Genomic DNA, 17,875 nt, shown 5'->3' with positions numbered 1-17,875 from the left:
TGATGCTGCTGGCCCAATAACAGGGCAGAAGCTCTGAAACCTCAGCAATGCCACCAGTAGAGGTGACTACTGCTGAGGAATGTAGGCCTTAGGCCTACGGTGGGCAACTACAAAGAATCTTGAACATTCACAGGGCTAAGGGTCAGAAGGGAAACCATTGCAGGGAGGTCGTTGGTGCAGGAGGTGCTATTTTCCCTTCCTGCGGCCCCTTCTTTGTTCCACATAAACCATCTCCACCGGATATTGCAACAAAGAGGCAACTTCCATTTATCTGGTGACCTCCCTACACAGCAGGGGGGATTGCCCCACCCCTCCTCCCCAATTATGAAAATGCCAACGAAACTCTGAAATTGTCTTTAATTGGGCATTTAATTGTATAAGTTGGCTTCCCCTTTCCTTGGAATTGGCGGCATTTTAACATCTGCTGATGCCATCCCTGATGGCTATGATTTTACCAGGCCCCCGACACCTCCTTCCCTGCCTCCCGAGGCAGTAAAGTCCTGACCAAATTGGAGCAATGGACAACAAAATAGAGTTTTCAGTGCTTAAAGAGATCAACAGATCTAAACCCAATCTAGTTTGAACTCAGCGAAACAGAAGAGTTTTTTCTTAACTATACAATAATCAACCAGAACATCTGAATCTTAATTGATTTGCATTGGAGATATTTCCTCTAAATAATTTCACTTCATTGTAACACATCTCTTGGGAATAGCATGTGATACATGGGAGTATAAAGATGCTGCAATTCGATAACAATATCTTAGTTGTAATAAAATGTAAATGATGCACTTTCAGAACCACATTGCAGCTTTAAAAACTAATGTATGAAACTCATCTGATGGGCAATTGTGTCATTCAGGGTAGTATAGGCTGGATTCTCAGGAAGAGCATCGCATTGCAGTGTACCTGTTGATACTGTGTGCCAGTGCTTTATCATACAAAGCCCCAAAATTCTCCAATTTCAATCAATTGGAGAATTGATTGAAATTCTCAATCCCGACAGAGAAACTGGACCACCCTGCTGCTATACTAGATTTTACTAGATTGATGAGTACCGACAGTGTAAAGAGGCAAATTAATATTTATTGAATCATCATTAACCCAGCATGTTTCAGCTTCAACTGCGTGTGCCAATCAACTTGTACCACTGGTGCCTGTAACTTCCCGAAATCCACCTTCAATTATTGCATTGGTTCAAACCTAAAAAGGGCAGAGATCAAAAAAAATTGGATGCATGACTGAGGTGATTCCAAATCTCTTCTAACTTGTTAATATTTGAATTATGATCTTGGGTGGCACGATGGCACAGTGGTCAGCACTGCTGCTTCACAACACCGGGGACCCGGATACGATCCCCCCCTTAGGTCCCTGTCTGCACGTTCTCCCTGTGTTTGTGTGGATTTCCTCCGGATGCTCCGGTTTCCTCCCAAGTCTGAAAGATGAACTGGCTAGGTGCATTGGCCGTGATAAATTCTCCCTCAATGTACCCGAACAGGCACCACAGTGTGGCGACTTGGGGATTTTCACAGTAACTGTATTGCAGTGTTAATGTGAGCCTACTTGTGACACTAATAAATAAACTTTATTGTGAGACTGTCACTTTACAAAACAACACCTCATTTTAAAATTCTCACCCTTAATATCAATCCCTCCATGGCATCATCCCCCTATCTTTGTGACCTCTATCAACCATACAAATCTCCAAGGTCTTTTCATTACTACGTTAAAGATGCTATGTAAATAATTGCAATTTCGTGTTAAGTCCGTGTTTCTGAATGAAGGCTATCAATGCAGAATCACTTTGTTTTGTGCATTTTTGTTTGTGTTCCAAATTTCTCTAGCAAATGGAGGTGAAATTCACATTAATAGTGTGCGTTATGAAGACACAGGGGCGTATACTTGCATTGCGAAGAATGATGCAGGAGTTGACGAAGATATCTCATCTCTATTTGTCGAGGATTCAGCTCGAAAGACTCGTATGTCTAAAACGCATGAAATCACTTGTCATTATTGAACTTGCTCTGAGCTTAATAGGTGCACGAAAGAAACTGAATTAACACCAATTCTTGATCGTATTGATAGTTACCATAAGGGAAGTGAATGTCACAGAGAGTTGGAGCACTATTTTTTCCAGCAGTCCAGTTTGGCCAGTTGAAAGTCTACTGTCTTTGCCAACTGTTTGAAATGAGTTTAGAAAATTTCCTCAGAGTCCACAGTACCAATTGATATAAAATTCAAGTTTTCAGTCCGAATCAGAGACAATTTAAAATGGCTAATGAAGGGATAGCAGTGTGATAGAGGCAGAATTTTCTTTTAGAGCTATTAGGATGTGAGTTTGTCAATCAAAACAGCACTACTTCAAAACATGTTTTTTTCAAATTAATATTAACAGTAACATTCAAATAGGAAAAATCATGACTTCCACTAACACATTAAACTGGGGGAAGTAAAGTCTCACGTTAAAATTCAAAAGCACAAAGTCAAATCTTCTGACTTCTTGAGCTGCAATTTACTGCCCCCACCCCCCACCTGCTGCCCCTCCCTCCCCCCTTGTGTGCATCTTTCTGGCGGGTGGGGGGACATGTAAAATAAGAGGGCTAATAAACTCACCACCTTGCCACCCACCCTCAGGCTGTCTCCCATAGTATGATCGGTGGGCACTCACCAATACTGACAGCCTACCTGCCCTTTTTAAATAAATAATTAACTTGCAATTGAACTTGTTACCAAGCCAATTGAGCCGAAGGATATGCCGCACACACTATAAAAGCAAAGTGGTTAACAAGCCGGATGGAAAGGGGGGCATCCTTCAGAAGGTGCCCCGTGTACATTGGGTGTACCCCTGCTCCAAGATGTTCCCCCCCACTTTTGTTCCTCCCCATGCCCTTCACTTTATTCCTCCCTGCCTAGCCTCCAAAACTGGCCCCCTCACAACCCCCGTACATAGGCTGCCTGATCCCTCCCTGCCCTAAAAGCAAGGACTTACCTGTGATCCATCAAAACTCTGCATGGGCCTGCTTGCTGTCCTAGCAGCAACTACTGCTGAGCTCTGATGCTAAAACAGCTTCCTTCCGTTGAGGGTTGGAAGTCACACTCTCTCAGCCTATTTAAGAGTGCATTCTGGCTTCAGGGCGGGCTTTTTTTAGGTGGGTCAGTTGTCAGCCATTTCTTGCAACGTGGGGATGAGGCAGGCAATACATCCCAATCCCCCATGAAATCCAGCCCCAATTTCCTACACAGAGACCAGATTATTTCCCTCTCCATAATGTCTTCTGCGTTCATCAGACTAGACCCTATCCATTCTTCTGTTAACTCCAGATTATTCCTTCTGGTTGACTCCCCATCATACACCCTAAACTTGCTTAAAGTTCAGCTGAATTCCATACCAGGTCATAATTACCAATTACCCCAATAAATGGCACCCAACCACATTGGTTTCCAACCCTCCATGCCTCCAATTTAAAATTCTGATCAATATGTTTAAGTTCTTTCATAGCTTTGCTACTTTTTATTCATGCAACCTCCCCTCTTCAATAATCCTGTCAAACTCCTCCAGGGAACATCCTATCTCTCAGATGTAGAACAGAGAGCTGTTAGTTGGAAATCTGAAGGAAGAGCCTCAACCACCCAAGGCCCTCTTGCAATTTTCAAGTGGGTCTGTAAATGGGACAGCAGCATACCGACCCAGTTCAGGCAAAAGGCCACTTGCATACGCTAATCAAATAGAAACTAGAAGCAGGAGTAGGCCATTCGGCCCTTCAAGCTTGCTCCGCCATTCATTTTGATCATGGTTCCCCCCTTCCCCCCCATATCCCTTGATCCCTTTAACCCCAAGAGCTATATCTGATGGTTACTCTTCTGTTTTTTTTTACCTGATGTAAACGCAATGCTCATTGATCGCCTTCACATTAACCCTCATTTTTGGATGTGGTGGGTGGTTTTAACAGCCAAATGTCCTTGCTGCTTCAGCTCCCTATCTAATAGTTGCAGTCTCCCATTTGCAATGAGAGCAATATGTGTTAAGCATGTTTTTCCCATTTACACTGGGTAGTCAGCTGTTTAACCAACAGCCCTAAAAGGTATTTCCACAAAATGCCCAGAATTTCTTTGCAGGGGGTATTTTTGTTGGGCCAGAAGGAACAAGTCTGCTCGTCCGAAATAAGAAAAAAATACTTAATCCCACTAGCAACCTGATCTCGGTCCCTCGCAGATTAGCTTCCCTGACCAGACCCAGTGTGCGAGCTGAGGCTGCCTTTTATTTTACATTGCCTCTCCCCATTCTTCCTGCAAAATGAATCCTTCGCATTTCTCTGCATTAATTTTCATTTGTCTACCCATTCCATCAACCAGTCCATATGCTTTTGAGATTTAACACTATCCTCCTCATGGTTGATAATACTACCAAGTTTCACAGCACCCACAGTAGACAAGGTACAATGACAAGGTACAATCAACTCCACATCATTACAATGAGATTGTACCTTGTATGCTTTACCAAAAGGTCCTCAATATATATCAAGAAGAGCAGGGGCCCTAACATTGACCAACGGGGCACGTCACTTACAAACCTTCCTCCAGTCTGAAAAACAACCATTCGTCACTACTCTCTGATTCCTGTCACAGGATATTGAATTCGATGATCAGCCATGATCAAAATGAATGGCGAAGCAGGCTCAAAGGGCCGAATGGCCTACTCCTGCTTCTAGTTCCTATGTTTCTATGTTAAGTAAAGTTTGTATACAATCAATAACATCCTCCGAGCAACTGTATCTGAACCAAAATATTCCCAATTTTTGCCAATTTCATATCCATATTACCACTATCCTTTATATTCCATGAGCTTTAACTTTGCTCACAGGTTTGCTGCATTTATCAACATTTATGGAACTCCATATGCTCCATCTGCAATCCCCTCATCTACCTTCTTTGTTACCTCATCAAGAAGCTCAAGGAAGTAAGTTAAACATGAATTACTCTTAACAAATCTGTGCTGGCTTCCTTAATTAATCTCCATTTGCCCAAGTGGCAAATTATTGTTGCTAAAAGTCTCCCGACCACTGAGATTAAACTGGCCTGGCCTAAAATTTCTGGGCTTATCCTTGCACACTTTTTGAACAAGGGCACAACATTTGTGATTCTTCAGTCCTCTAGAGGTTTGGAAAATTAATGCCGGGGCATCTGTAATTTCCACCCATCCTTCCCTCTGTATCCTTGGATACATCTTACCTGTTCCTGATGACTTATCGATTTTAAGTACAGCCAACCTATACCTCCTCCTTCTCAACTGTGAACTCGTCAAGTGTCTCAAGTACTCCCTCTTCATCATGATTTTGGCAGCATTTTCTTCTTTGGTAAAGACAGATGCAAAGTATTCATCACCTATCCCAGCCCTGCCTCCATGCAAGGAGTCCCCTTTTTCAGTCAATGACATCCTCCTAGCAACAGCTTAAAATTAATTCGATGGAAGATTTTTGGTTCAGATAAAATTAAGGGTGTGACAAGAATGCTTACTTGGACAATCAGCTCCAATCATCCTTTGACCACCTTTTTACTCTTTATATGCCTATCAAAGATTTTTGGATCCCATTTTATGTTTACTGCTGGTCTCTTCTCATGCTCCCTCTTTGCTCCTCTTATTTGTTTTTTTCAATTCCCCTCTGAACCTTCTATTTTGAGCCTGATTCTTGATCGTATTATTCACCTGATACCTGCCATATGCTCTCTATTCCTGCATCACTTTTCTTTCTATCCTTTTCCTCACCCAGAGAGGTCTGGATCTGTTTGCCTTACCTTCCCACTCTTTGACCAAGCTTTTGGTCACACTTCCTCATATCTCTTCCTTTGGCTCAGCAACATTTGTTTCTTTGATTGCACCCCTGTGAAGGTTCTCAGGACATATTTTACACATAGACAGTGCTATATGAATCCATATTGGTGTCACTGTTAAAACATGTTACTCAACTGGGTCAACATTCATCCAACTGGGCAGGACCTACATCCACATCTTGTCAGTGCTGGGGAAGGATTCAATAAAGGGAGCTAACAATTTTCTAAATAAAGGAAGAATCCGGATGAAGAAAATTCTAACCTCATAATTAAAACAAAGTACCAGTTATGTTTTTATATTATGTGTAACTGCTCTGTACATTGCCTTTGTTTTCTTACTGCCTATTAGACTTGAAGGCTTTTCATTTAATTTTGGTTGTGGTAGAATTTAATTTATTGATGTTTTATAAGACATGTTGTTCTATGGCTTATAATCTCCACATGCTCAATCCGAGGAAGCATTCTTTGTCACACCCTTAATTTTATCCGAACCAAAATTTTCCATTGTATTACTTTTAGGCAGGTGTTAGGAGGATGTCATTGATTGTATATCAGCTTTACTTAACATAGAAACTAGAAGCAGGAGTAGGCCATTCGGCCCTTTGAGCCTGCTCCACCATTCATTTTGATCATGGCTATTATCGAATTCCATATCCTGATCCCCCCCTTTCCCCCATATCACTTGATCCCTTTAGTCCCAAGAGCTAATTTCTTCTTGAAATCAGACAACGTTTTGGCCTCAACTACTTTCTGTGGTAGTGAATTCCACACATTCGCCACCCTCTGGATGAAGAAATTTCTCCTCACCTCAGTTCTAAAATGTTTACCCCTTAACTGATGGCGCTTAATATTGGTTGGAGAGTGCAGCTGATTCTTGATGTATCTCACTTTGTTTTCGATGACTGGCAAATACATTGATTACAATCAACAGGTCTGATTAGAAATGTGCATGTTTGGTAATGCTGCAAGTAGCTTTTAAGGGGACATTGTCACTACCATCTCAATTAGAGAAGTCACAAAGTTTTTCGTAAGTGTTTTCATTGTAGTGATCACATATTCAGACTGTCACTCTTTCATCATAGATGTCATGAAATTCAGAAATGTAGTAAACCGGGTGCCAGTCACCAGGAGAACTAAAACAGACTGGTGAAATGGGAAGAGGTATCGCAGATAAGGTTTAATGTGGAGAAATGTGAAATGATGCACTTTGGTATAAAGAATGAGTGGAGGCAATATAGACTGAATGGTACACTAGTGAAGACAATGCTGAATCAAAGAGATATGGGGCATATGTACACAAACATTTGAAGATGGTAGGCTAAGAATGTTGTTAATAAATCATTGGCTTTATAAGCAAAAATGCAATGAGTACGGAAACTGTTAAACTTTTATAAATCACTGCTAAGGCCCCAGCTGTCATGTTGTGTCAAATTCAGGGTGCTACACTACAGGAAGAATGTTAATTCCTTATAGAAAGTGTAAAGGAGATTCACAGGAAACATACTAGCGATGAAGGATTTCAGTTTCTTCAAGAATTTAGAAAAGCTGGAGTTGATCTTAGAGGAGAGAAAATATAAAAGGGAAGTTAAAAGTAACTTTAAATGTGTATCTTCTGGTTACTGGCTCTTTGCCAATGGAAACAGTTTCTCCTTATTCTAAAATTACTTATAAAGAACTGAACGTGACACGGAGGGATTTTCTTTTAATGTAGCAAGTTATGATGATCTGGAATGCTCTGTCAGATTGGGTGGTGGAAACAGATTCAATAATAACTTTTGAAAGGGAATTGTGACAGGGGAGTGGAGCTAATTGGACAGCTCTTTCAAAGAGCCAGCACAGGTATGATGGGCCAAATAGCCCCCTTCTGTGCTCTGTCATTCTGTGATTCTATGATCCATGGAATTCATTTGATACATTTTTGTTGAAAGACTTGGGATTAGAAACATAGAAACATAGAAATACTACAGCACAAAACAGGCCCTTCGGCCCCACAAGTTGTGCCGAACATATCCCTACCTTTTAGGCCTACCTATAACCCTCCATCCTATTAAGTCCCATGTACCCATCCAGGAGTCTCTTAAAAGACCCTATTGAGTTTGCCTCCACCACCAATGACGACAGCCGATTCCACTCGCCCACCAATTGTACGGAACAATTACTATGAGCAGTGAAAGGAGACTCTCAATATGTCATACTAGGCTGAATTTTAACCTAAGTTTCCAGGGTGATAGTGTACTATACATCACCTAGTTCCCACTTTTTTAACTCTTGTGAATATTTCCTATCTTGCTTCTTCTCCGTAAAAGGGCACCATCTTCTTGAAAATGTGTATCACAACGTTTAGAAAGAACCAGAGAGAACAATATCATTTTTATCATTGCATCATAAAGGACAAAATATATTTCCGTGGGATATGTATCACCATGGCTTTTGGGTATCAATAAGAAAAGATTTTCATGAAACGAATAGCTCTTTTTGTAAAAAAAAATTTCTTTTGTTCTCCAGATATCCCAAGACAATTCCTTAAAACTGCTGTGCAATGCCACATGGGAGTTTCCTTGCTGTGGTATTTCCCCACAGTTTGATAGCTCTGTAATCATAAAACTCTTTGCAGATAGACAGCGGCTCCAGTTGTCTGAATGCAGTCTTCAAACTCCAAGGCACCATATTTATCAATGACTGGCTAAACATTTCATTCCCAATAAAAATCAAAAGGAATATGGCCAACAAAAGTCAATTACCTGTAGCTTTATGGCAATTTTACATTAATACTATGAACATTTGAGAGTGGTTTAAAAAGTTTTAATATTGCTGCAGTTTTGAGTAATTCAGTGGTATTCCTTGAAGTGCTGAAAAGCGATTATAACCTTGAAATAATCCTCTGGTCCCTTTTTTAACAACATTATAGACTCAAAGCTTCATGGTGGTTTCTGGAAACATCATGGGTATTTTTAGTTCTTCACTGTTTCCACAGCAATGACTGAGTTGTGATTCAGCAGTTAAAAAATCGGGAAGGCTTTCATGTATATATCCCTTCAGGAGCACAGAGCGTCTCAAAGTTCTTAAAGCCAATTAAGTACTTTTGAAGTGTGGCCACTGTTATAATGCAGGAAATCTACACTTCAGTTTGGCGATTATCAGGGAATCAAGATGGAAGGAAAGTCTAGTGAGAATGATTTCACTTAAAAGAAATGATGGATAAAAATATATATGTTACAGTATATGGCAAAAAGTATTTGATAAACTTGTTGCCTCAGAGGGACCTGACATTTGGGCTCTCCTGCTTTCCTTGGTTGGCTTTGACACATTTTACTGTGCATCCGAGACCAACTCCATTCACACTTTGAACTCCATCCACAATATGGTGGACTGAGCCAGATGACCCCAAGCGATCTAATAATCACTAAGTGTATCGCAATACCCAGCTGGCAATATGCAGCATCCTCCTTTCATGATGCTTAAATTAAAATTCAATTCAGCAAGTGTCCTTCCCCTTTAATTAAGTCTGTTAAATGGGTGGCATGGTGATACAGTGGTTAGCACTGCTGCCTCACAGCTCCAGGGTCCCGGGTTCGATTCCGGCTTGGGAGTTTGCACATTCTGTCTGTGTGGAGTTTGCACATTCTCCCTGTGTCTGCGTGGGTTTCCTCCAGGTGCTCCAGTTTCCTCCCACAGTCCAAAGATGTGTGGGTTAGGTGGATTGGCCATACTAAATTGCCCCATAGTGTCAGAGGGACTAGCTAGGGTAAATGCATGGGGTTATGGAGATAGGACCTGGGTGGGATTGTGGTCAGTGCAGCCTTGATGGGTCGAATGGCCTCCTTCTGCACTGTAGGATTCTATGATTCTAAACAATTGATAAATCACTTTGGTTTCGTGCGAAATGTGATGAAGCCAGGTCATTGTTCTGAGCCACATGGCTGAAGCTCTTTGGAGGGATAGTAGCCCACTCTATATCCATTAGTTCAGAGCAACATTTGCATCCAGCCAGGAACCTGCTTCCCTTTCCCATCTCTCCCCTCCAATCTATGGAAGATAAGAGGCGTGTTAACGAATTTGAATAAGGGGTTAAAACAATCATAAATGTATTTATGGTTAAAATTGATCTTATTTTAAATGAATATATATATATATATATAATATGAACAGAATTTGCATGTGTGAATGAACTGAAATTTTTGACATTTTTTTCCCTTTTTTTAAATCATTTTCTGGCTTTCTCCAATCTCTGATGCTGCAGTTGCAAACATACTGTGGCGAGAGGAAGGTACTGCAGTGCATTGTTGTGTTGTAGTGATCATGTGCTTGTCCACTGTTTGTAGCACAATTTATTACTTCTAATAACAGGTCCTTCTCCGTACTGTGCCTCCAAGTCTAGTATTCTCACTACCTCTGAGACAGGCTGCATCTTTTGAGAACATCATCCTAAATATTACTTGCTCTTTTAGATACAAAGAAACTCTAGATGAACCTTGGATCTACTAACAACTGAGCACCTTGCAAGGGGATATTTCTGTTACCCTGATATCAAATCTAAAATCATAGAACCAGTCTCTATCTATAAACAGTAGATTCATTCATAATAAATGGATGCTTACTTTAATAAAATAAGAAGTTTTATTAGCAATTTTGGATTAAAAGTTGCATATGTTTTTATCACAATTATGTAGAAGATCTTGTGGCTCAGTTGGTAGTGTCCCTGCCTCTAAGTCAGAAGTTTTGAGTTCAAATCTCACACCAGGACTCAGTGCCCTTAGGTGGAACATGTATGATCTGGTTCAACAGCCTGATAATTCTTCCAACACTTCCCCACTATTCATCATTCCTACTCATGTCATTGTGTGCTTGCAGATGAACCAAAGGCTTCCCAAATTCTTCAGTGACAACAGTTTCCATTTAATTGAATAGCTTTAGTGCTTAGAATGCATGTACCATGTTTGCAGCCCAGATAGTGCCCAGAGTCACCGGAGAATGGCATTTGTCTCCAATACTACAAAATCAGGGCAAATGGAAAGAAATATCTAGCTTTCAAGTGGACAATTGTTCAATGGCCCCAGATAGTCAAAGAAATAAAATCAAGCTGCGTTTCTGATCCAACTCAGTAACCAGTGCCCTTTTCGGGCAAGTAAATGCCAGTATGGGACAGATTGAACTGTAATGTCATTCCCATGGCAAACAACATGCCATCTTGGGTAACTTAAAAAATATGTAGCAGAGTCTTATCAGAATTCATAGAATTATAAATCAACATGAAAGTAAGAAAGGGGAAGGATGCAATCATTATTCATAGAAATATGCTACTTCTTGAACAATCGTGTTACAATTAAGACGAGGAAGAAACTATATTCCGCACTTAATTTGACAATATTATTTATAGTGCACTGCAAAATGCAAAGATCCAAATGGGTAATGAAATGAGCATTAATCAGTCACATGGATATGTAAATAGGCATTAGTTGGCTGTAGTACTGTTTCAATTCCCTCGGTTGTTGCTGAGGATATTGACCAGACGCCAAAATTATGGCAACAGCTTTGAATGAGTTTTCCCCCATGATGTGGACAGTATCTCTGAAATCAAAGCTGGCAGCTGAATCAAAAACCTTTATGGTAATGGTAACCTTTATTTTCAACTTTAAATTGATTCTTACCTCTTGGGTTTTGTCATCTTCCTGCACTTAGATCCCCACACTATTCCCCTGCCAAGAGTTTGGATGAGTGACCTGCTGCCAAACCCTGATTTGGAGCTAACCATTAAAAGATGCAGCAGAAAATCTCCTGACGTCTCCCTTCCAATTTCCATCATTTTCCAATGCAAAAATGTCGAGTTTCATTACTTAACCGCTCCCTTGACAACATGCCTTAAGTCTTAGGAATTGTTGCCATGCGGGAAATCATGGGATAGTACTCTGTCCCATATCCCACAATTAAGCAAAATGTAGACACAAACCTCCAAGGTTCTGATCTTGAAGACAATATGCTTCTTACCTGTGGTAATTTAACATATATCTTAACGAAAGACAGAACAGTAATGGAATGTCAGTAATTCTTAATCGTATCTGGCAACAGAAGAATGGGCATCCCAAGATATGGATGGGAATGTGAGGCAAGTCATTCATAGATGCATCTGTCCACCTCCTCATGCATATTTTTACAAAGACATTGGCAGAGGTCTGAGAACAGACTCTACAACTGGCAATGGTGTATTCCACAGAGGGAACAGGGAGACACAGAAGCCAGCTAAATAAAGAAGGATCCTGACCTTCACAAAGTAGGAAAAATCTATTTTTGATTTTCGGTTGGTATAGAAAGGAGTGTTAATAAAATCTATCAGCAATATTTCACACTATTGGCAAAATGTCATTTTAGATGAGAAAAACATAATTTTTTTACCTTCTCTGCCCATTCATTAAGGTGGTAAATCACTGTTGATATAATTTAATGGGTAAAGGTACCTTTCTAGGATCCTGGCCAAACAGTCATTCTGTGTGTGTGGAGCAGGGGAGGCAATGGTCTCATGGTATTATTGGTAGCTTATTATTTCAGAAACTCAGCTAATGTTCTGGGGACCCGGCAGCTAGTGGAATTTGAATTCAGTAAAAAAATATCTGGAGTTAAGAATCTACTGATGACCATGAAACCATTGTCGATTGTCGGAAAAACCCATCTGGTTCACTAATGTCCTTTAGGGAAGGAAATCTGCCGTCCTTACCTGGTCTGGCCGACATGTGACTCCGGAACCACAGCAATGTGGTTGACTCTCAACTGCCTTCCAAGGTCAATTAGGAATGGGCAATAAATGCTGACCAGCCAGCGTGCCTATGTTCCACGAATGAATTATATAAAAAAGCAATGGACTATTTTCCCACAGTGAGATTTTAACTAAGCCTCGGATAACATCCACACACATCAATCTCCAGCAGAATGGGTAACCCTGAATATTTTTTTCCTCAGACCTTTGATGACAGAATGGTCAGTTATTTGCCCCTGACTGCCTTCACGGATTAGATCAGCTAACCATTTACCTACTGAACTGCGGGGACAGTTGTACTCTTAAATACACTGTACTTTATTATTTGTATCATGTTCCATTTGAAGCTCTTCAAGGAGTTTCATTTGATTTCCAAATTTCCCGTTGACTAGGTCAATGAATGATTTTGTTTTAATGTCAAGGTACATGAGATATTAGCTGAAGATGTATTGGCAAAATCAATTGAATCTATCAACCAATTCTAGACAAAGTATGACAATCTGTCACTTACATCTTAACAAATCATTGCAGAAAACTAGCCTCTGCCATAAATCAACAGTTATTTCATAGCATCCTTGGGTTTCCTTGTTTCAAATACATTAAAGATCTGGGTAAATTACAGAATTATTGATAGTCTAAGAATTACTTTTAACAAATGTTGATGAACTTTTTAAAAACAGTTGGGGACAAAATATGAATTACATGAGTTACATGAATTTTCATAATTAACAACTGACAAAATATCTTATTATGCAGGTTATATATATACATTAATACTATTTGAATTTTATACAATATTACAGGTTGAATATAGTGTACAACAGTTAATATGTATATAACACAACCCATATTAATTAGATAACATCAGTCTGCATTAATAGCAATAGTTCAAACCTATTACATAAATCAGTAAATTACTGGTACAAATTCCAATATGTAGTACATATATAATTGCATGTAACAGTATATTTTATAAACTAAAGCTATATATGGTTTGGACAGTATAAGTTTTGCACATGTCATCTAATAGTAGCCCACTTATACTGTCAAAAAGTCTTTATATCTTCTGCCTGTTATATATACCATATTTTTGGCGGGGGGGGGGGGGGGTTAAGACTGAATTATCATTAATAATTAACCTTCTTTCTGCCCCCTCCCCAATGAAAGATGAAATCCAAAATTATGGTTAACTGGGTAAACTTGGAAAACTCAGCATCAGAGTCATGCATTCTGGCTACAAAGCATGCAGCCATTTGCTCTGCCTGATGTCTGACCTCATCTTCTCTTCCAACTAAAGGTTAGCATTAATGTAGACAGTACTCTTGGTCACCTAAGTTGTTTATAGGCGACTGAGCCATGTCACAGTAACAAGGAAGGGTTGAGGCTGCTGCTGCATAATTAAATCCAATTAGCAATTACTCTGTGAAGATACTTAATTCATTTTTTTTCACTCAAGATTCAAGAAATAGTTTGCACCTTTGTTCATCCTATTATTTGACCAAATTTCAGGGGGGAAAATCCCTAAATTAGAAAGCCCACCTTTACAATAAACCATCCTTAAATATATATAGGGCTTCCTTCAACAGTTTACATCTCCCAATGCAGAACTATGTATGACAGAAGAACATAGCAGAAACTTGGACAGAGAGGCAAGAAAGCTTGCTTGCAGAATTTCCCATCCACCGTACAGGTGTAAGTTCATGGGTAATAATACAAGGAAGCTGACCTCTGCTTCTGAATCACCAAACCTGCCCCAACACTGTGTTTGAAGCACTAAATCATAAAATTTGCCCCAGAATACATAGTACTAAGGCAGTCAATAAGAAGACGGCGTATATGGACTGTGTTATATCAAACCCATGTCGATCTCAAAATAATTTGTCCATAGATTTGCAAAACTTTCAATAAGGGTTAAACTTTTAGATGGTCAATAATACAAATGAAAATGTTCTTAGAGCCTGTCATCGAGGTATTGTGGGTGTGTTAATGTTATGCCTTGAGATTGCACTGATGGAAAATGACCCAATTACATTTTCTCACAAATTCACTGAATGCAGTTGTTTTAATGCCTTTCTGATGCCAAGTGAGACTTGCCATAGAAAGTTGTTAAACTGACAAACACATCTCTGTGATTTCTCTTTTTCTTTGGAGGCTGCATTTCTGGTGCCTTCAACATTGCTTTTCCTTTTTACCACTGTTTCCAAAATCGTTTCAGAATTTTTGTAAAAGATTATGCTGTCTAAAAATTTCTACGTATTTCATTTTACAGAAATGCAAATGAAGCATTTTTGTGTTTTGTCTTCAAGGACTAAGTGTTGGAAATATGTTCTATGTATTCTCTGATGATGGAATCACAATAATTCAGCCCACAGGATGTGAGATTCAAAGACAGATCAAAGCCAATGACAGGATCATTGCGAGCTTTGTAAGTTTTAAATATTTCTACGTTGCAATGCCTTGATCTTGTACATGCTGTTTGTATTCACCCTGTTGCTTAAACATGCTGCTTTGTTGACTGACCTTTGCAGCCCTTTGTTTTAAATCCCTGCTGCAAGTTTGCTTCATTCCTGTTTACCTAAGCAAGTTGATTGGCACTGGCCGAATGTCTGTTCCACTTGAATTATACCTGACCACAAAAATTGATCTGGCCTCCCGCCAACATTATCAGGTGGGTGGAGCTATTGTCCGGTAACCTCCTGCACAATGTATGTTAAAGTGAAAATGAAAATTGGATGCGTGCTTGTTAAAGGACATCTTCATAGAATCCCTACAGCGCAGAAGGAGGCCATTCGGCCCATTGTGTTTGCACCGACCACAATCCCACCCAGACCCTATCCCCATGTATTGACCCTAGCTAATCCCCCTGACAGCAAGGGACAATTTAGTATGGCCAATCCACCTAACCCGCACATCTTTGGACTGTGGGAGGAAACCGGAGCACCCAGAGGAAACCCACGCAGACACAGTGAGAATGTACAAACTCCGCACAGACAGTCACCCAAGCCAGGAATTGAACCAAGCCCCTGACACTGTGAGGCAGCAGTGCTAACCACTGTGCCATCGTGCTGCCGATGATGCAAGATGGGCAGTTAAATGTGTGAATCCTTCCTCCACTGCAGTACTGCTTTTGGACAATTATATGCAGACAATTGTGGTTTCTAAGATGCAGGAGGAAATGTAAGCGTTCGGGTTTAAAGAATGAGAGTCAAGTTTAGCAATTTTATTAATGCCTTCTGAAGCTCAAATAATGTCAGTGCTTCTAAGCATGGTTAGAACTGTTTGAGAGGTGACTTTTTTCATGGGATCTTCTGCAATTTTTATAGAAGGCAGGTGGAAGGACCCCAAGAAAATTCTCCCCTTGTTCTTAAGGCAACAAGTGTTGTTGGTGTCATGGTTTAGAATACGATTCCATCAATTGCTGAGTACTGGCTCTATCCCCAGCCATGTGGGATTTAAGTTTCACTCTGCCTACTGCAGGCTTTCAAACATAAAGGAGATTAGCTTCAAAGGCAAGATTAGCCCAACCTATACTTGTATAAGCCTAAATGACAGCCTTTTCCCCATTGTATCATACTTGCCCAACAATTGATGATGTATCAGCTCTTCCCTTTCTTCCTACATAGAACATGTACACAAACATTCAAAGGTTTTAAACATTTATCAGGTTCCTGCCCCATCTATTGCGACTATACTTTACAGTGTCTACTTAATTAGAAACCAGAGCTGATCAGGCATTAGTCAGGCCAAGTTCCCAGATGAAGATTTATTTTGTAATAAAAACATCCCCAACACCAACAGCTTCAAACATTATCTTTCTCCACAGGAAGAGATTTGTCCCTGCAATGAAGGGAAAAACACTCCGCACTGTGTTTGGGCCTCTGCTGTAAACATCAGAGATAAGTACATCTATGTCTCCCAACCCACGCAGAACCGCCTTCTTATCGTTGACATTCCGTCTCAGAAGGTGTTGCAGGTAACTTTAAGAAATGTATCTAATGTATTGGAAAATAATTACAGGTTTTAAAAAGTGGTTTAAACATGCCTTAACCTCAGGGGCATGAGTCTGAAGGCGGATCACTCTGACAATAGGAAAGCCTGTTCTTTGATGGCTACAATGATCCAATGTCAAATTGATTTGAACAGCCTTGCTCCAGTTCCTAGTAGGTGGTGCACACCATAACATTACTCTTCAATTGGCCATCTGATTCAGAGAGACCACAAGCAAGGCTGTTGTAGGAAGTGGAAATGTCACATCATGTGGAAGGATCCACACTCTTTTGAGGTTGTGTCTGAATAGAGGGACAGAATATTCATCATTTAATTTGTACCGTGAGAAGTATTTGATGCTAAATCTGATTTTTTTATAAAGTGACAACAGTTCCAAATCCATTAGCACCTAACATCAGTCGGGGTTTGAAAGCAATCTCAAACTCAATGGGTGCAAGCAATGGTAAATTTCATACAAGTGAAACATTAAAAATAGGGGGCACAGTAGCAGAATGCCCTCTTCAAGCAAAGGACTTACGTTATTTCCTCCACCCTGAAGTTTATATTTTATATTGCAAAACTGACAAATTACTTCAATTCAGAAAATAACATAGAAACATAGAAGATAGGAGCAGGAGGAGGCCATTCAGCCCTTCGAGCCTGCTCCGCCAATCACGATCATTGCTGATCGTCCAACTCAATAGCCTAATCCTGTTTCCTCCCCATAACCTTTGATCCCATTCACCCCAAGTGCTACATCCAGCCGCCTCTTGAATGCATTCAATGTTTTGGCATCAACTATTTCTTGTGGTAATGAATTCCTCAGGCTCGCCACTCTTTGGGTGAAGAAATGTCTCCTCATCTCCGTCCTAAATGATCTATCCTGTATTCTCAGGCTGTGACCCCTGGTTCTGGACACCCTTGCCATCAGGAACATTCTTCCTGCCCTGTCTAGTCCTGTTAGAATTTTGTAAGTCTCTATGAGATCTCCCCTCATTGGTCTGAACTCCAGCAAAAACAATCCTAACCTAGTAAATATCTCCTCATACATCAATCCAACCATCCTCGGAATCAGCCTGGTAAAACTTCGCTGCACTCCCTCGAGAGCAAGAACATCCTTCCTCAGAAAAGACCATAAGACATAGAAGCAGAATTAGGCCACTCGGTCCATCGAGTCTGCTCCGCCATTCAATCATGGCTGATATTTTTCTCATCCCCATTCCCCTGCCTTTACCCCATAACCGCTGATCCCCTGATTAATCAAGAACCTATCTATCTGTCTTAAAGACTGTCAATGACCTGGCCTCCACA

At 40.3% G+C, this 17,875-nt stretch overlaps 1 protein-coding gene across 1 annotated transcript in view; it reads left to right on the top strand.

Moving 5' to 3' along the window:
- Positions 1–17,875, top strand: part of LOC144505331 (follistatin-related protein 5-like) — a 361,136-nt gene that overhangs the window by 319,279 nt on the left and 23,982 nt on the right. The window contains exons 8-11 of the mRNA XM_078231451.1: positions 1,845–1,979; positions 10,070–10,096; positions 14,884–15,002; positions 16,401–16,550. Of these exons, the coding sequence (XP_078087577.1) occupies positions 1,845–1,979; positions 10,070–10,096; positions 14,884–15,002; positions 16,401–16,550 (431 nt within the window). The remainder of the gene's footprint in view (positions 1–1,844; positions 1,980–10,069; positions 10,097–14,883; positions 15,003–16,400; positions 16,551–17,875) is intronic.

The sequence above is a fragment of the Mustelus asterias genome, chromosome 16, assembly GCF_964213995.1.
Source record: "Mustelus asterias chromosome 16, sMusAst1.hap1.1, whole genome shotgun sequence".
Classification (NCBI taxonomy): domain Eukaryota; kingdom Metazoa; phylum Chordata; class Chondrichthyes; order Carcharhiniformes; family Triakidae; genus Mustelus; species Mustelus asterias.
The sequence above is the reverse complement of the archived record's forward strand: the minus strand, read 5'-3'. Positions and strand labels throughout refer to the sequence as shown.